The 15,239-nt window shown below is 40.3% G+C and overlaps 1 protein-coding gene across 8 annotated transcripts in view; it reads left to right on the top strand.

Moving 5' to 3' along the window:
* Positions 1 to 15,239, top strand: part of LOC141774469 (mitogen-activated protein kinase kinase kinase kinase 3-like) — a 56,297-nt gene that overhangs the window by 8,537 nt on the left and 32,521 nt on the right. For all 8 annotated transcript variants that reach the window (XM_074647159.1, XM_074647156.1, XM_074647157.1 and 5 more), the window contains exons 2-12: positions 6,422 to 6,479; positions 7,743 to 7,833; positions 7,972 to 8,036; positions 8,664 to 8,719; positions 9,325 to 9,372; positions 10,627 to 10,669; positions 10,892 to 10,964; positions 11,367 to 11,498; positions 11,772 to 11,834; positions 12,129 to 12,210; positions 13,428 to 13,544. In XM_074647159.1, the coding sequence (XP_074503260.1) occupies positions 6,422 to 6,479; positions 7,743 to 7,833; positions 7,972 to 8,036; positions 8,664 to 8,719; positions 9,325 to 9,372; positions 10,627 to 10,669; positions 10,892 to 10,964; positions 11,367 to 11,498; positions 11,772 to 11,834; positions 12,129 to 12,210; positions 13,428 to 13,544 (828 nt within the window). The remainder of the gene's footprint in view (positions 1 to 6,421; positions 6,480 to 7,742; positions 7,834 to 7,971; positions 8,037 to 8,663; positions 8,720 to 9,324; positions 9,373 to 10,626; positions 10,670 to 10,891; positions 10,965 to 11,366; positions 11,499 to 11,771; positions 11,835 to 12,128; positions 12,211 to 13,427; positions 13,545 to 15,239) is intronic.

Genomic DNA, 15,239 nt, shown 5'->3' with positions numbered 1-15,239 from the left:
AGCCTTTTAGACTAAAAGCTGCCTTATCACTAAGGAAGGGATTGTGTCTTTGAGGCTTGTTTAGAGCACCATGTTGTTCATACCTCTGTCGGGGTACAGCTCTGCTGCTGAACTGATTCAGAACATCTTGGCACTGTGTTATAGCACAAGTGTCCAATCCTATTTTGAGATTGTGTGCTCATGTGATAGAGTTGGGAGTGCTGGAACCTGGCTTGGACTGAATGATTGTTGAATATCAGCCGAATGCCTCTTAGGAAATGTTTTCATGATCAGTCAAGGGTCGCAGGAATGCTCACGTCTGTTGTCTGGACTATTGTTGCTTGTGATGTGAAAATATGTTTCTCTGTCTCCTCTAAAACTGCAACTACATACACACACTGTACATGCATTCATACACATGTTGGGTGGGTCAGTGTGGCAGGGGCGTGTGAAGTGTGTGGTATGTGACTTCACAGGCTCACACCAAATGTAGCTGGTGCGGAGGGCAAAACAAACCAGTTGCATTCATTTCATCAAACATATAACTTTGGTAAAACTCTTTAGTTTTGAAACACCAACCAACAAACACACCAACAATTATATGGCATCATTTGAAAGAGTAGAGATGAAGTTATCTCAAACTAAATAAAACCCCTTTGGGCAGTGTAGCGCAGTGATTTAGTGCCTCCGGCATTGATTTCATAGTTTGAAGTGGAGCTCCATTTCAGTGATTTCCTTTCAGCCCAGCGGAGCTGTATTGAAAACAAATGCCATTATATTTGCTATTGGCAGAGCCAAAGAAAGAATGATTTCAATACTAAATGCTGGATTAAATGACTCCTCTGGGCGGATGAATTTGCAGTGTATGGAAGAAGGCTTTTAGTGCTTAAAAGAAAAGTTACTTTGCTAAATTGAAGTGGTCCGGAGAGGTTCTGGATGGTTCTGGTGTGTGCGTACATTTATGGGGGTTTTGCTTGAGTGAGTGGTTATTTTGTAGAAAGACAGGTGTGCTAATTAAAAACACTTCACTGCGTTTCCGCCTCACCTGTTCCCCTCCTGGGGCTATGTGTCGGTAATGGTTGAGCTGTGTAAAGACTGAGCTTTCTGGGAAAACAAGCTGTCGCTGCACGGTTGTGCCTTCACCATTTTGACAAGACATTACAAATGAAAACAATGGAAATGTGAAAATGGGGAAATGCATGTCAGTATATGCCATAATGTTGATAAGTGAGTAGAAAACAAAGCCATTGCTGCATGGCCTAATACATTGGTTATCTTAAAGGTCAAAGAAGCGTGGTTGTGATTGGAAGGTCGCCTATTTTAAACCTCAAATCTCTTGGAAAAATCTCGAAGTGAATAAACAACTACTGCAGTAGTTATTGCCTCAGGCCTTAACGCCTGTAGTGGAGCTGCTCAGTCAAATAAGGGTTCGAAAATGTCAAGCGAAAGACTAATGATGAGATGGTAAGTGAGCGTGAGATTGTAATCACAACGGAAAGTTCAGCAGGCAAGTTTTCCATGTTGTCCTGCATAATGTTTGACACCATGACAGGAGAGGAGGGGACCAGGATGAGGGAGCCACTAATGTGCTCTATTTTCTATGTAAAGATATAGAGGAGTAATGTCTACCTAAGCAGAGAACGAAGTCGCTCTCCCTCTGTGTGTGTTGTAATCCGAGTTTCTCAGGTAAACACTGTTATCTCTGTCAGCTTTTGCACTTTTAGCGGCGTTAGCACTGCTAGCTGCAAGCCGCTGGCTCGCCGTCGCCATGTTGAGAGCTGTTGAGAGGCAACAGAAATGCTCCCAATCCCGTATTTAGCACCTTTTAACAAAAGCAAGTTTTGCGGGGTACTTGATTCAAAACAATAACATGAATGTATCGATCAATAAATCTATTATTATGGATTCCTATAGACTGTATATAGACGTCTATATTACAACCCAGACTCACTCATCTACACGCTGTATGATATGGAGTTTTTATGACGGTATTGGTCAATTTATTCTGCATAATGCAATAAAAAAATTGAATCACAAAGGACATAAAGAGCTGATATATTATTATGTAATCTGGAAGTCCCTGCTGTTTCCCGTCGCCAGTATCGGTCATGAACCTGTGACCTGAGATGACTTGTCTCACTGCCCTGAGGTGACCTCTGACCTTATGTAAGACACGCCAGGAGTTAGCCTCCCACGACTACTGTCACACAGGATGAACTGTAAACAGTGTCTGTCAGAGAGCCGTAGTGAAGGAACATTAGATAGGAAAGCACTATAAGCAAACAACCTCAGAGTAAAATCAAATGGTGCACCCTCGTTTGTTTTTCCAGTAGTTGCAGGATTACAGCTCAAGCTGAGTGGGCTGATTAGCATGGTGAGCTGCTGCTTAGCCTGCTCTTGTTTGTTGTTCGTGGTCAGAGAGGAGAGAGTGAAATGCCACACCGATGCTCCACTGAGCTGGCCATATGCTGAGTATATGACGCACACACACACACATGCGGCCTAGTAGAGGTGTTAATGATGGATATGAGCTAAGTTTCTCCATTACTGTGTAGCAGAAGCCCTCATTAAGCCACTGCTGATCTGGCAGTACAGTACATGGTCTTGGCTTTGAGGGAAAAGGTACATTTCTGAATGTGTTGGTCCATTTTTAAGTTTATTCTCATTAGGTGTTATGTTAAGTAGCGGAAGTTGGCATTGAATGTTTTTCTCACATTTACACTCTTTATTTCGCCTTAGATGTCAAAGTTTCTTATATTCTTATTCGGGCTGTCAAAGTTAATAACGCGTTAACGCAAAATCGTTTTAACGCCACTAATTTCTTTAACGCATTAACGCAATCGATCTTTCAGAGGTCGTAGCGGGCTCAGTTTTAATACAAGAGTGAAGATACTGGTATTGTGAAACTAGAAAACATATGGAATCCATTGGTACCAACCATGTCATACTAGCTTGTAGCTAAATTTTGGCGAGGAAAAACTGGCATGGCCATTTTCAAAGGGGTCCCTTGACCTCTGACCTCAAGATATGTGATTGAAAATGGGTTCTATGGGTACCCACGAGTCTCCCCTTTACAGACACGCCCACTTTATGATAATCACATGCAGTTTGGGGCAAGTCATAGTCAAGTCAGCACACTGACACACCTGCCTTGTCTGTTGGGCTGCAGTTTGCCATGTTATGATTTGAGCATATGTTTTATGCTAAATGTCAGTACCTATTAGGGTTTCTGGATAGTATTTGTCATTGTTTTGTGTTGTTAATTGGTTTCCAATAATAAATATGTACATACATTTGCATAAAGCAAGATTGACAGCCCTATTTCTTATCATACGTTGACTCTTTTAACTTCATGTACAACAGTTTGTGTTGAATATTTGAGAACTTTGGCCTCTCTTGTTAAATTAAAAAATATATTACTCTTAAGTAAGGTAAAGAAAAACATGTGTCAAGTTGAATAAAAGTGTCACTTTTTTTTTTTTACCAAGCTCTTTCCCCACGTACATACACATAATCTCTTTTCCTGTTGCCCCATGCCACCGTCACGCCCAGTCATCTGTGCCTCAACATGTAACAGTCAGGCTCCCAGGCTGTGTTCATAAACTGATGATATCATTAGTCAAACATTCACATGACATTTTAGCTGTTAGGTTTGGAGTTCTCACGCAGAATTCATTCAAATGAGCAGATACGCTTTTCGTTTTTTCCAACCATTGTACTACTGCTGTGGTATTTTCAATATTACACACAAAGAGGTTAGGGGTGCACCAATTGGTCGACCAGTGACCAAAATCGGTCGATTTTCAGCTTTATCGGCCGTGACCGGTGGCCGATTTTTTAAAATATCAGTAATCGTAATCGGCAAAGAAAATTGCAATCAGTGCATCTTTAAAATAGGTTGAAAGAAAGCTAATTGGATTCGATGTACTAGAGCATTTTAGCAATCACACTGATTGTTGGCGCCAGAGTTGAGTTTGATCAAGCGTTGCAGTTTGTGAAAATGTTTGGTGGTAGTTTCTGATGAGCACACGTGATGATTTGTTCCTTTGCTAGTTAGCTGTTGATCGGTAACACCAGACGGCGTGCTTCAGGCAGTCACAACAGCCGGTGGATTGGAGTCAGGCCGTGTCTCTGTGTGTGGCACTGAGCGCTATGAGTCACTTCTGGTCTGTCTGCTGACTGAAGACACTCCGTCTCTGCTCGCCACTCAGCTTCTTTTCTCTTTGTGTCTCTTTGTATCTCCTCCCTCCCGCCACAGCTTTGTTTTGGTGTGGGTTGGCCTCTTTTATTCCTCCTTTGCGTCTGTTCTTCTTCTTCACTTGACCTTCGTCTTGAAAGAGTCTTTGTCTTAAATTTCGCTGGTTAATTTTGGTAGTGCAGTTGTTTTTTCCCTGTGGTGATCCTTGAGTTCTTGGTTTTATTTAGTCTTCTCATCACTATTGTGTTCCTGCAGTCGTCCTGTGTGGGCAGCACTTTAGTGCCTTGTTGGGGAAATTTGAGTTTCTCTTGGTGCCGCTTGTTTTTCCGCTCACGCCATGGTGGCCATCTCTGCTCTGTTCAGTTTGCACTTTATTCATCACTCTGTCACAGAAAACTTCAATGGAATTTGACACGATTATCATGATATATCTTGATATTTTCATATTCTCTTTAAAATAATATAACTTGTATGTTTTATTTAACCCTTTGATGCACATGTTCATACCAGTGTGATCATTCTAGTAAACTAATCTGAATTTAGAGAGAGCACAGCTCCTAGCCTATATGGCATTTTAGAGGGCTTTAATTTTGAAATTCCACATCAGGCAGTGTTTTTAAAATTATCATTCATTTTATTGTTTAATATTTGTTCATTTTGTTTTATTTATTTATTTATTTATGCATTTTAATTTATTTATTATTGACTGACTGACTGACTTTTTGAATGAATGTAAAATTGCCCATCATGTTCATCGGAAGGTGGCTTTTATTTTGAAGTCAGTTCTTACGCGCTCTTATCGTAATGCTTAGTATATAAACGTACCACAAAACAACACGGGGGCTAGTCTGAGGCTAGTTTATTTTCTAAGTGGAGGTTGGCTTCAATTTGTAGTTGATGTTCCAATATGGTCATTTACTACATCCCACGTAGAATAAGCCGCAGTACATCGAGTATATATGATATATCACCCACCCCTAATTGTAATATATAACTGTATAAAAACCTGATCAGCGATGAGATGTCTTTATATTTTGTATTTGGAAGATGTGATGATATCAAAATGGATGGAGGCTTGATGGCTGTTCTTATAAAACTGAAAGTTTACCGTACCTATGTGACAGCGTCCCGATGATAAAGTGAACAAACCAGAATGTAAAATGTCATGTTTTCTCTCTCTAATGTTGTATAAATATGCCGGTGAGGCTGCAGGATCAGGGTAGATGGGGGTGATTCTCTCTGCATTGAGACTAGAAGTGTTGGCGGCATGATGACACATTTAGCTGTTCATGATATTGAAGCTCTTGTTTTGTCTCTCATGCTGAGAGTCTTGGTTTTATCAGTTAGGCTGACTTAAAACATCTCTCTCTGTCTCTCTCACTCTCCTTCATTCTCACACGCATACTTCTGCAAAGTCACACACTGTCATACTTGCACATTCTTGGCCTGAGAGAAGCAATTCATGTCTCCTCTGAAAGAGCAGCTTTTATTCATGAATATTTCATATAGAATTTCTCTCCGCCTCACCGGCTCTGCTGCTAAATGTAAACACAGCTCTCTATTTATAGAAAATCTGCCTCAGTATCCTGCAAAACTCTGGCTTTTCAACAACTGTCAGCTTTCCAGGAATACAGGAAAAACTTGATTTCCTGTTGAAGTCCATACATTGCTCTGACACTTCACCTTATCTGAGTGTGTGTGTGTGTGTTTTGAATGAGTTGTGAATGCGCTATGCATTCATTCTGTTATTTTGAACTTGCTAAACTGGCTGCAAACAACATATTGAATAATTATTGTTGTGGGCACTCATGACAAATTGACATGAGTCATATACACCGTTTTTTTTTTATTTCTTACAGTCCAGGTAAATTAATAAATTAAACAATAAATTAATGTATTAATTAATTATTTCTTATTAATTACTAGAACAACTTGACACACAGTGCTGAGCAGCATCTCAAATTAATCTTCAGGTTCTCAGCTTTCAGATGATGTACACCACTTCTATGTGACATCTACTGTTGACTTTTAATCTACCCCTGAACATCCCCTGTCCCCGACCCCTACCCCTCTAAAAAAGAGATCAGTATGGGGGATTAATGGGTTAAATTCAGTTACATTCACGCATGATGAAGAAGCTCCACTCTGTGTTCTACCTTGATGCTGCGTGAACAACATTTCCAAATTTTCGCTGTGTGTTTCAAAGCCTTTACTGACTCACCATCTCTTTCTCCCTCCTTTTAGGCTCGCAATGTAAACACAGGAGAGCTGGCTGCTATCAAAGTCATCAAACTGGAACCGGGTGAGTTATCTCACGTTACTTTCTTTGCTGCTATATCTTCTTCTCTATCCCTACATCAGCTTTTCTCTCAATCATCTTCCATTCTTCTCTTTTTCTCTCTGCGGTCCTCTCACCATCTTTTTCCATCAGACTCGTTTTCCACACTCAGCTGCTGGTTTCCATCTTCCACTCCTCCATTAAAGAAAGGGAAAATTAAGGAGAAAAAAAAACTTCAAACTTTACAGGAAGTGTGGAAATGTCTCATCACACTGTTGCTAAATAATTAAGTTCTTCAAGTGTGGAATTTAAAAAAAGGAAAACCTGTTGAAACCCGCTCTGCTGCCCCCCATCCTTTTGCCCTGACTTCCATGAGTCTCCTCCCCATCGTTTGGATACAGACACAAACCCATAAACAAACCTACTTCTCTTGTCTGTTGATTATATTATAACCATATAACCATGTCAAGCATTAAGATTAGAGCTGTCAAAGTTAACGCGATAATAACACGTTAACGCATCGTTTTAACTCCACTAATTTCTTGAATGCATAAACACAATGGATAGTTCGGAGGTTGTAGCAGGCTCAGTTTTAAAGCTAGAGTGAAGATACTGACATCATGTGAAACCAGAAAACCCAAGGAATCCAATGTCATACTAACTTATTGCGAAGGATGGTAAATAATACTCCAAACTTACCCTACATTTTGGTGAGGAAAAACTGTCATGGCCATTTTCAAAGGGGTCCCTTGACCTCTGACCTCAAGATATGTGAATCTCCCACTTTATGATAATCTCATGCAGTTTGGGGCAAGTCATAGTCAAGTCAGCACACTGACACACTAACAGCTGTTGTTGCCTGTTGGGCTGCAGTTTGCCATGTTATGATTTGAGCATTTTCTTTATGCTAAATGCAGTACCTGTGAGGGTTTCTGGACAAAATGTATCATTGTTTTGTGTTGTTAATTGATTTCCAATAATACATATATACATACATTTACATTAAGCAGCATATTTGCCCACTCCCATGTTGATAAGAGTATTAAACACTTGACAAATCTCCCTTTAAGGTACAATTTGAACTGTTAAAAAATGTGAGATTTAATCACGATGATTAATCGATTGATAGCCCTAATTAAGATACCAGATTATTAATATATATTATAATAATTTATAGAGTATGTTTTTAGATCTGCTCTATATGAAAAGTGTCTTGAGATAACCTCTGTTACGATTTGATTGTTGAATAATAATGTGTGTGTGTGTGTGTGCACGTGTTCCCTCCAGGTGAGGACTTTGCTGTCGTCCAGCAGGAGATTATAATGATGAAGGACTGCAAACACTCCAACATCGTAGCCTATTTTGGCAGTTATCTCCGGTAAGTGTGTGTGATATTAAAGCATTTTACCTCAGCATGCATGTGTGTTTGTGTGTCAGAGAGTGAAAAAGACAGATGTGTGAGAGGTAATTCCTTTTGTGTATGTGTGAAGACGTAGTGACACTGTGTTCTCTGCAGGAGAGATAAGTTATGGATCAGTATGGAGTACTGTGGAGGAGGTTCCCTGCAGGATATCTATCACGGTAAGAACGACATGCACCCAAACGCACACACGTTTTGATGGTTATTAAACTTTAACTTCGGTATCTTTCAACCTGAACCGTATTTTCCCATGTTTTTGTGTCAATCAGTCACAATGTTGGATTAACCTGTTGTTCAACTGCCTGTGTTTACCGTGTCTCGGCACCTCTCTGTGTCACTGCCTGTGGTGTTGTCGCATCTTGTCCCGAGCATGAGCAAGATGCACGGCGGGCTATGTCATTTCCAGTAAATATCACAATATAAAACGTGTGTTTTCTGTTTAAAAAGTAGGATACAAACGTAGATGGCAAGTACTACTAACACATCTTTTTAAGTGGTTCCGTCCGGTTCCGTCCTGAGTCTGATATGGAGCACACTGCTGATTTGTACGTGGTTTGTTTACATGATGTAACAGAAGTGTATAATTTAACAGATTTAGTGTGGACAGCGAGCATCTGATGCAAGTCGGCGCGATAGTCGGACGCTCGCATCCAGTTAGGATACGGTGTTAGACAGAAAAACATGGGAATATAGTCCAAGTTGAAAAGTGTTTATTTTTACCTGTTCTCACTCTGTGATATCCATCCCTCTCTCTTTCTCTCTCTCTCTTCCTTGTTTCTCTCCTCCAGTAACTGGGCCTTTGTCAGAGTCACAGATAGCCTACATGTCACGGGAGACCCTGCAGGTAGCGTATACACTATACTTATTGTCAGTGTTGTTATATTGTGGAATGGGATGGAATATTTTGGGTGATTGAACCTCTGCTCAGCTTGAACTGCTTCCGTTTCTTTCTCTGTAAAATGGCGAGAACATAGACACCAAAATCATAAATGATCTCAACTGTTCATTGGCTCCAGTGCTTCATGCTAACACTTTAGCATTAGCTCAGAGAGAGTTGGCTATTTGCTGTAAAATTAATGAAGTTAGAAAACTCCCTTGAGCTATTTAAACAATTAGATTTTTAAGTTCTATGGTCCAAAGATCACATTGTGCTCTTTATTTTTAAATTGAAATATTATCAATTCTAATTGAAACATATATTTTAAAACTGCAATTATTCCCCAAAGCACCACAGCTGCATAAAGTTACAGAGGAAAGTGTTAGCATTGTGCACTGGAGCCAGTCATCTCTCTGTGAGTTGAGCCAGACATCTGATTTTCATTGAACCAACATTTGCTTCTGGTAAAAAATATCAAAATATCTCCTTTTGTTTTGCAAGTTTTTCAGTGCGCTGTTTTCATTTTGATCACATGACTGATAACACCAGCTGCTGTGTGATTCTGTTTACAGGGTTTGTACTACCTACACAATAAAGGCAAAATGCACAGAGACATCAAGGTGAGTTTAGAGAAAACCGTTTGGAATATGCATGTCAGCCAAACTTTAAACTCTCAAGGCCTTTCCGAGTCACTTGTCAATAGTGACTTCCTGTTTGAAGGGTGGACAAAATAGTACTTTCAGTATAGTATAGTTCAGTTAAATGGCAACACTGACCACACTATTGAGTCAACACCTTTCTTAATGTTCCCAGTGGTGGCATTTATTGCAGGGTTGTTGTATTAGATGACTTTCGATTAGTGGTTCCCAACCTTTTTAAGGTTAGAGTAAACTGATGACCACTGACTAAATGACATATTTTATGGATATGTCATATTATATTCAGAGCGATTTAGATGAATTTTGAGCAGATTATTTCCTGTGAATATTTCATCAGATGAGTTTTCCTGTTATTTTTAGGAACTTTTAATACAATTCTCTGTCTGTGTTATGTTTGTTTTCTTCATTTTTAACAATCATACATACTTAATAGGCTATAATAGTAAGCACGAAAAGTAGGGAAACATATTTTCTCCCGGATTACGGTCGCAGTTTTAAACACATGATTAACACTGTATATGGAAACAAAACAAATGAAATCACAACTAGGTTTAGGCAACAAAACTACTTGGTTATGTTTAGTAAAAAAAACAATGTTTTGGCTTAAAATGACTATATTTCACACGGGACAGCAGTCTCCAGGGGGAAAGTCCGTTGTTTGTTGGACCCATCCGCCCGCCAGTATTGGACTTTCTCGCGTGTTATACCCGTTATTATTCAATAACGTTTTTATTCAACGTATTTACATTAACGGTCACTCGATATATTACGTAACCTGCTCTACACGTCGGTCGTTGAACTACGTCTCTCGCTGCGGCAGTCTGCAGTCTTACAAAGTTAAACATGATACATAAAAGACAAATATAATCCTGGACAAAATAAGTCTTATTTCGTCCACACGTATGTGAAGTGTTGCAAAGGCAATTCTGTTAATCACTAATCATCATGAATGATAGGTAAAATAATGAAAAATGAATCATCCTTCATCAAAAGAAAAGAATACAAACACATACAAATGAAAATTGATCCCCAAATTATTGTTGAGACAAAGCTGACGGGGAAAATGATTATTGATTCATACTGTAGCTGTAAGCTGCGTTGATCGATGACAGATCACTTTGTGTGCTGAATGCGCCTCGGAAGTTCATTAGAATTGACCTGAAGTGTAAAGTCTTGTGTTGTGTCCTGATGCGTGGCGTTGTTTGTCTCTAACAGGGAGCCAACATCCTCCTGACAGACAACGGCTATGTTAAACTAGGTGAGTGGAACACACTAAGCTGATGCTTCAAAAGAACCGAATCTGAACGGCCTCATTTACTGACTTGGTTTTCTCTCCCTGCTGTCCCCCCTTCATCATTTCTGTTCTCACTCTCCTACCTTTTTTATATTTATTTCTCGCTCATCACATTCCGTCTCTTTCTCCCTTTTATTCTTCTCATTCTTCTTTCTTCTTCCCCTCCTCTTCTTCTTCTCTCCATAGCTGACTTTGGTGTATCGGCTCAGATCACAGCGACTCTGGCCAAGAGGAAGTCGTTCATTGGAACTCCGTACTGGTTAGTTGTGCTTCCCTTGATACTGCTTATGGATATACATGCAGGTAGAGCTAAATGTATAAGGGCGTTTTCACCAGCCGTAGTCCATTTGGCTGCTCCGAATCAGAGTGAAATTGATAGTTTTGGTTTGTTTTCTATGGTTGTAAAGTTGTAGAGGTTAATGTCGGGGTCATGGTGGGGCCCCTCAGCTGCTGCAGCCGGAGAGAAATACTGTAGAGAATTAATATTTAGTTCATGTGTGTAGCTGTTTAATTAACCTTATTTAGTACTTGGTAAAAATTTGCACACATTTTACTCCTATTCTTTCCCTCTTTTCTTGTTTTTTTTCTTCTGTCTCCTCCTCCTCCTCCTCCTCCTCCTCCTCCTCCTCCTCCTCCTCCTCCTCCTCCTCCCTCTCCACAGGATGGCTCCCGAGGTAGCAGCAGTGGAAAGGAAAGGAGGTTACAACCAGCTGTGTGATATCTGGGCTGTGGGCATTACTGCAATAGAGCTGGCTGAACTCCAGCCACCCATGTTTGACCTGCACCCCATGAGGTGTGTGTGTGTGTGTGTTATGTGTGATAGTGTGATGATGGCAGAGCGGAGACCTGCAGAACGATGTGAAATATTATCAGAATTTAAAAGAAAAGGCCATGAAAAGCTTTCTGTTATACAAAATCTATTAGTATTTCAATATATGTCGTGTAAAGTAACTGGATGCTAGACCAGTAGCTCTGTTTTGATCTTTACATTGTGGCTTTCACCATTCTGTATCAGTACTCTGCTGTAAAGACTTGAAGTTAACTCTTTCTCTCTCTTTGTCCTCAGGGCTCTCTTCTTAATGACCAAGAGTAATTTCCAGCCTCCTAAGTTGAAAGATAAAGTCAAGTGGTAAGAGAGATGCATTTACTGAAGATGCAAATCTGTGCATTGCTTGTTCTTGTTACAAAACAGAAAGATTAACTCTTTTTTTCTCTCTCTGTGTGTGTGTCTCTCTCTCTCTGTCTCTCTCTCTCTGTCTCTCTCTCTCTCTCTCTCTCTCTCTCTCTCTCTCTCTCTCTCTCTCTCTCTCTCTCTCTCTCTCTCTCTCTCTCTCTCTCTCTCTCTCTCTCTCTCTCTCTCTCTCTCTCTCTCTCTCTCTCTCTCTCTCTCTCTCTCTCTCTCTCTCTCTCTGCTGGGCGACAGGACAAATAACTTCCACCATTTTGTCAAACTAGCACTCACCAAGAACCCAAAGAAGAGGCCCACGGCTGAGAAACTGCTGCAGGTGAGCAATAAAACAACATATTTCAAATTCTTTAACCCGTCACCCATCCCGGCTATACTGTTATTTATGGATACACACTGCACAATAAAGCTTATTAGGGCCCGACGGATAGCTTTTTTCAAGATTATTATTATTTTTCTGCTGCGGAATCGCATTTTTGAGGCTTGAGATGCACGAAAATTCACAAAAAAGTGGCACACGTTTCAGAACTGGCGAAAATTGCATAGTTCTGCAGAGACGGCGTGGCCAACGGGCTCCATAGCGCCCCCAAACGCACGCCAGGTTGGAAAAGATGTTTATGAAATTTGGTGGGATCATTGTTCTCATCTGTGAGGATATATAAAAACGTTTTTTAATTTTTATCACACGACAAAAAGTCAACCATTTGGGATTTTGTGCGATACCAACCCATGTTTGAGGACTTTAGGATGAACAAATACTCACGAAACTTTGAACCCATGTTCAAACTAGTAATTATTTTGAGTTGATGGGTTCGGGTGTGGCCCGTGCAATATGCATGTTTTGCTATGAGATAGGAAGCGGATGTAACTTGACTCCACATTGTTAAATCTACCCCAAATTTCACATGATGGATAACAATCCATATTAAGTCATAGTCATAGCGCCACCTAAGATCTATTCTACTCAACATACACAGCAATATAACATACATTTGTACATAGTGGACGCGGGAAGTGGTACACAATTTGCAATTACTTAGTTCCAACGCCATAAGCTCCACGCAGGAAATAACATTTAACTTGTGCACGCAGTGTCCGACGGTCACAGAAGTGCACAGTCAACTGGCGTCCTGCCAGTACTCCCGACGTGCTTTTGTTTTTCAAGAATGTAAACTTTACAAAAGTATGAATTCCCAGATGACTGGGTCATATATATACCGGTGTGTGCTTCTGGTGCTGAAAACGTTACAATACTCGACCAACACCACTGCAAGATGTAAACAACAGAAGCCAGATATGTGATGATATTTAATCACAAGCTGCCGCCTGTTTTCATTCATTCTCACTAACGCCACAGTGATTAGTTAGACAGCTCTGATAAGCAGTAATTTTAGTTATTTGTCAAACAAAACACCAAACATCCGTCACAGTGTGTCTCACTAGAATGATGGAATACCTTTGTGTTTTTTGATTATTGATCTAACAGTGAAAATAAGTCATTTTAACACAGCTCTCCCTCTCTCGGCTGTCTTCCAGCACCCTTTTGTGTCCCAGCCTCTCAGCCGGACGCTGGCGATAGAACTGCTGGACAAATCCAACAACCCCGACCACAGCACCTTCAACGACTTTGATGATGACGACCCTGAACCAGAGGTAACCTTTGACCTTCTCAGGTTTTTGCTTTCAGTGTCATCAAGCTTGCAGACGGGTCAACAAAGTACTGATTATGTTTCTGCTGGATCTTTTCCTTCCTCTTCAAATCGTGCCCTTCTCTCCCCGTCAACCTCAGGCACATGTGACTCATCTTTCTGCTCTTTGTCCTTCCCCTCCTCCCTCTTTCCTTTCCTTTCCTTGCCTCCTCTGTGCTCTTTGCTCCTCTTTGTTTTCTCCTTTCACTCTTCTTCTCTTTTCTTCTTCCTCTTCTCTTCCTCCTTGTAGCACTTCTCCTTTCTCTCTACCTTTCTCTTCTCCTTCTTTCTCCCTTCCTTTTTTTTCTCTTCTGTCTTCTTGTCTCCATCCCTCATCTTCTACCTCCTCCTCAGTTTAAGTACAGGGGTCATTTCCTACCCATAAGCCCCGGTGCTCGGCGTGCACCTCGTTTCGCGGCCCGTAGGAAGGTACCAGTTTGGGCTGCGGTGTCTGCAGTGATGTCATTCTAACACAAACGATGCTGTCAGTTGTTTTTTTTCTCTTGGAGGAGGACCACAGAACTGAATGAATAGAAAGTCACTTCCATTCAATTCAGTGTCTACTGGTGCTGTCATGGAAACTGGCATTGGCATGTCATTTATCAGACGGCTGATGGATTACCACGGCAGCTGTATAATTAGTTCAACATGCCAGTGAGCACTGGTATTTAACGTTTCATCAGCTGGTGTGGTTAGTTTTATATAACCATGAGATTACAATTATAATCACTTACCTTTTATTAAAAATTATGTAATATAGTCCATTTTAAAGCATTTCACTGACTTACACATAGATGCATGTTCTGGCCTGATGAAGAACACACTGTAGTAGTGTTTCACGTTCAGAAATACGCTTATTTGCTTTCTTGCCAAGAGTTAGATGAGAAGATCGATACCACTCTCATGTCTGGGGGGAAAACAGCCAGCCTGACTCTGTCTAAAGGGAACAAAATCTGCCTTCCAGCTACTCTAAATCTCCCTAATTAACCTGTTATATCTATTGTTATTTTTATCCATTCAATACCTAAAGTGTAAATTCTTGGAGGGTTATGTGCTGATTTGGTTATCTTTGGACAGAGCCAGGCTAGCTGTTTCCAGTCTTTATCCTAAACTGTAGCCTGCTGACTATTACTTTAATATGTCAAACTATTCCTTTAATTTCTATGTAGCTGTAAGTAATATTACAACTTATAGTGAAACATACTGGCCACTAAAAAACTGCTCACTTCCATGACAGCATTATTGCCATCTTGGCTAAACCAGCAGATCACTAAATGTCGGCTGCTTTCATTCTGGTTCTGTGACGGTTGGCCCATAAAGAAGCGACTTAGTTCATGAAGATGGCTACCAAAGAGTGACATCATCACACTCTTTAATGATATATATAATATAATATATATATATATATATATATATATATATATATATATATATATATATATATATATATATACACAGTTTATATAATAATGCATCTAAACCAACGTCCAGGTCAAATTGTATTTGTATTGTATCGTCCTTGACCCGCTGAGTTGGGCGAAAGCGCACCGCTGTAAAGGAAAGGGGTGCGCTGGATTTATAGCACAAGACAAAATGAGAGCGTCATTGCGAAACGGAAAGCGGCACAATAATTGCTTTATTTTGATTATCTTGCTTTCAT

The sequence above is a fragment of the Sebastes fasciatus genome, chromosome 9 (genome assembly GCF_043250625.1).
Source record: "Sebastes fasciatus isolate fSebFas1 chromosome 9, fSebFas1.pri, whole genome shotgun sequence".
In the NCBI taxonomy this organism is placed as follows: domain Eukaryota; kingdom Metazoa; phylum Chordata; class Actinopteri; order Perciformes; family Sebastidae; genus Sebastes; species Sebastes fasciatus.
The sequence above is the reverse complement of the archived record's forward strand: the minus strand, read 5'-3'. Positions and strand labels throughout refer to the sequence as shown.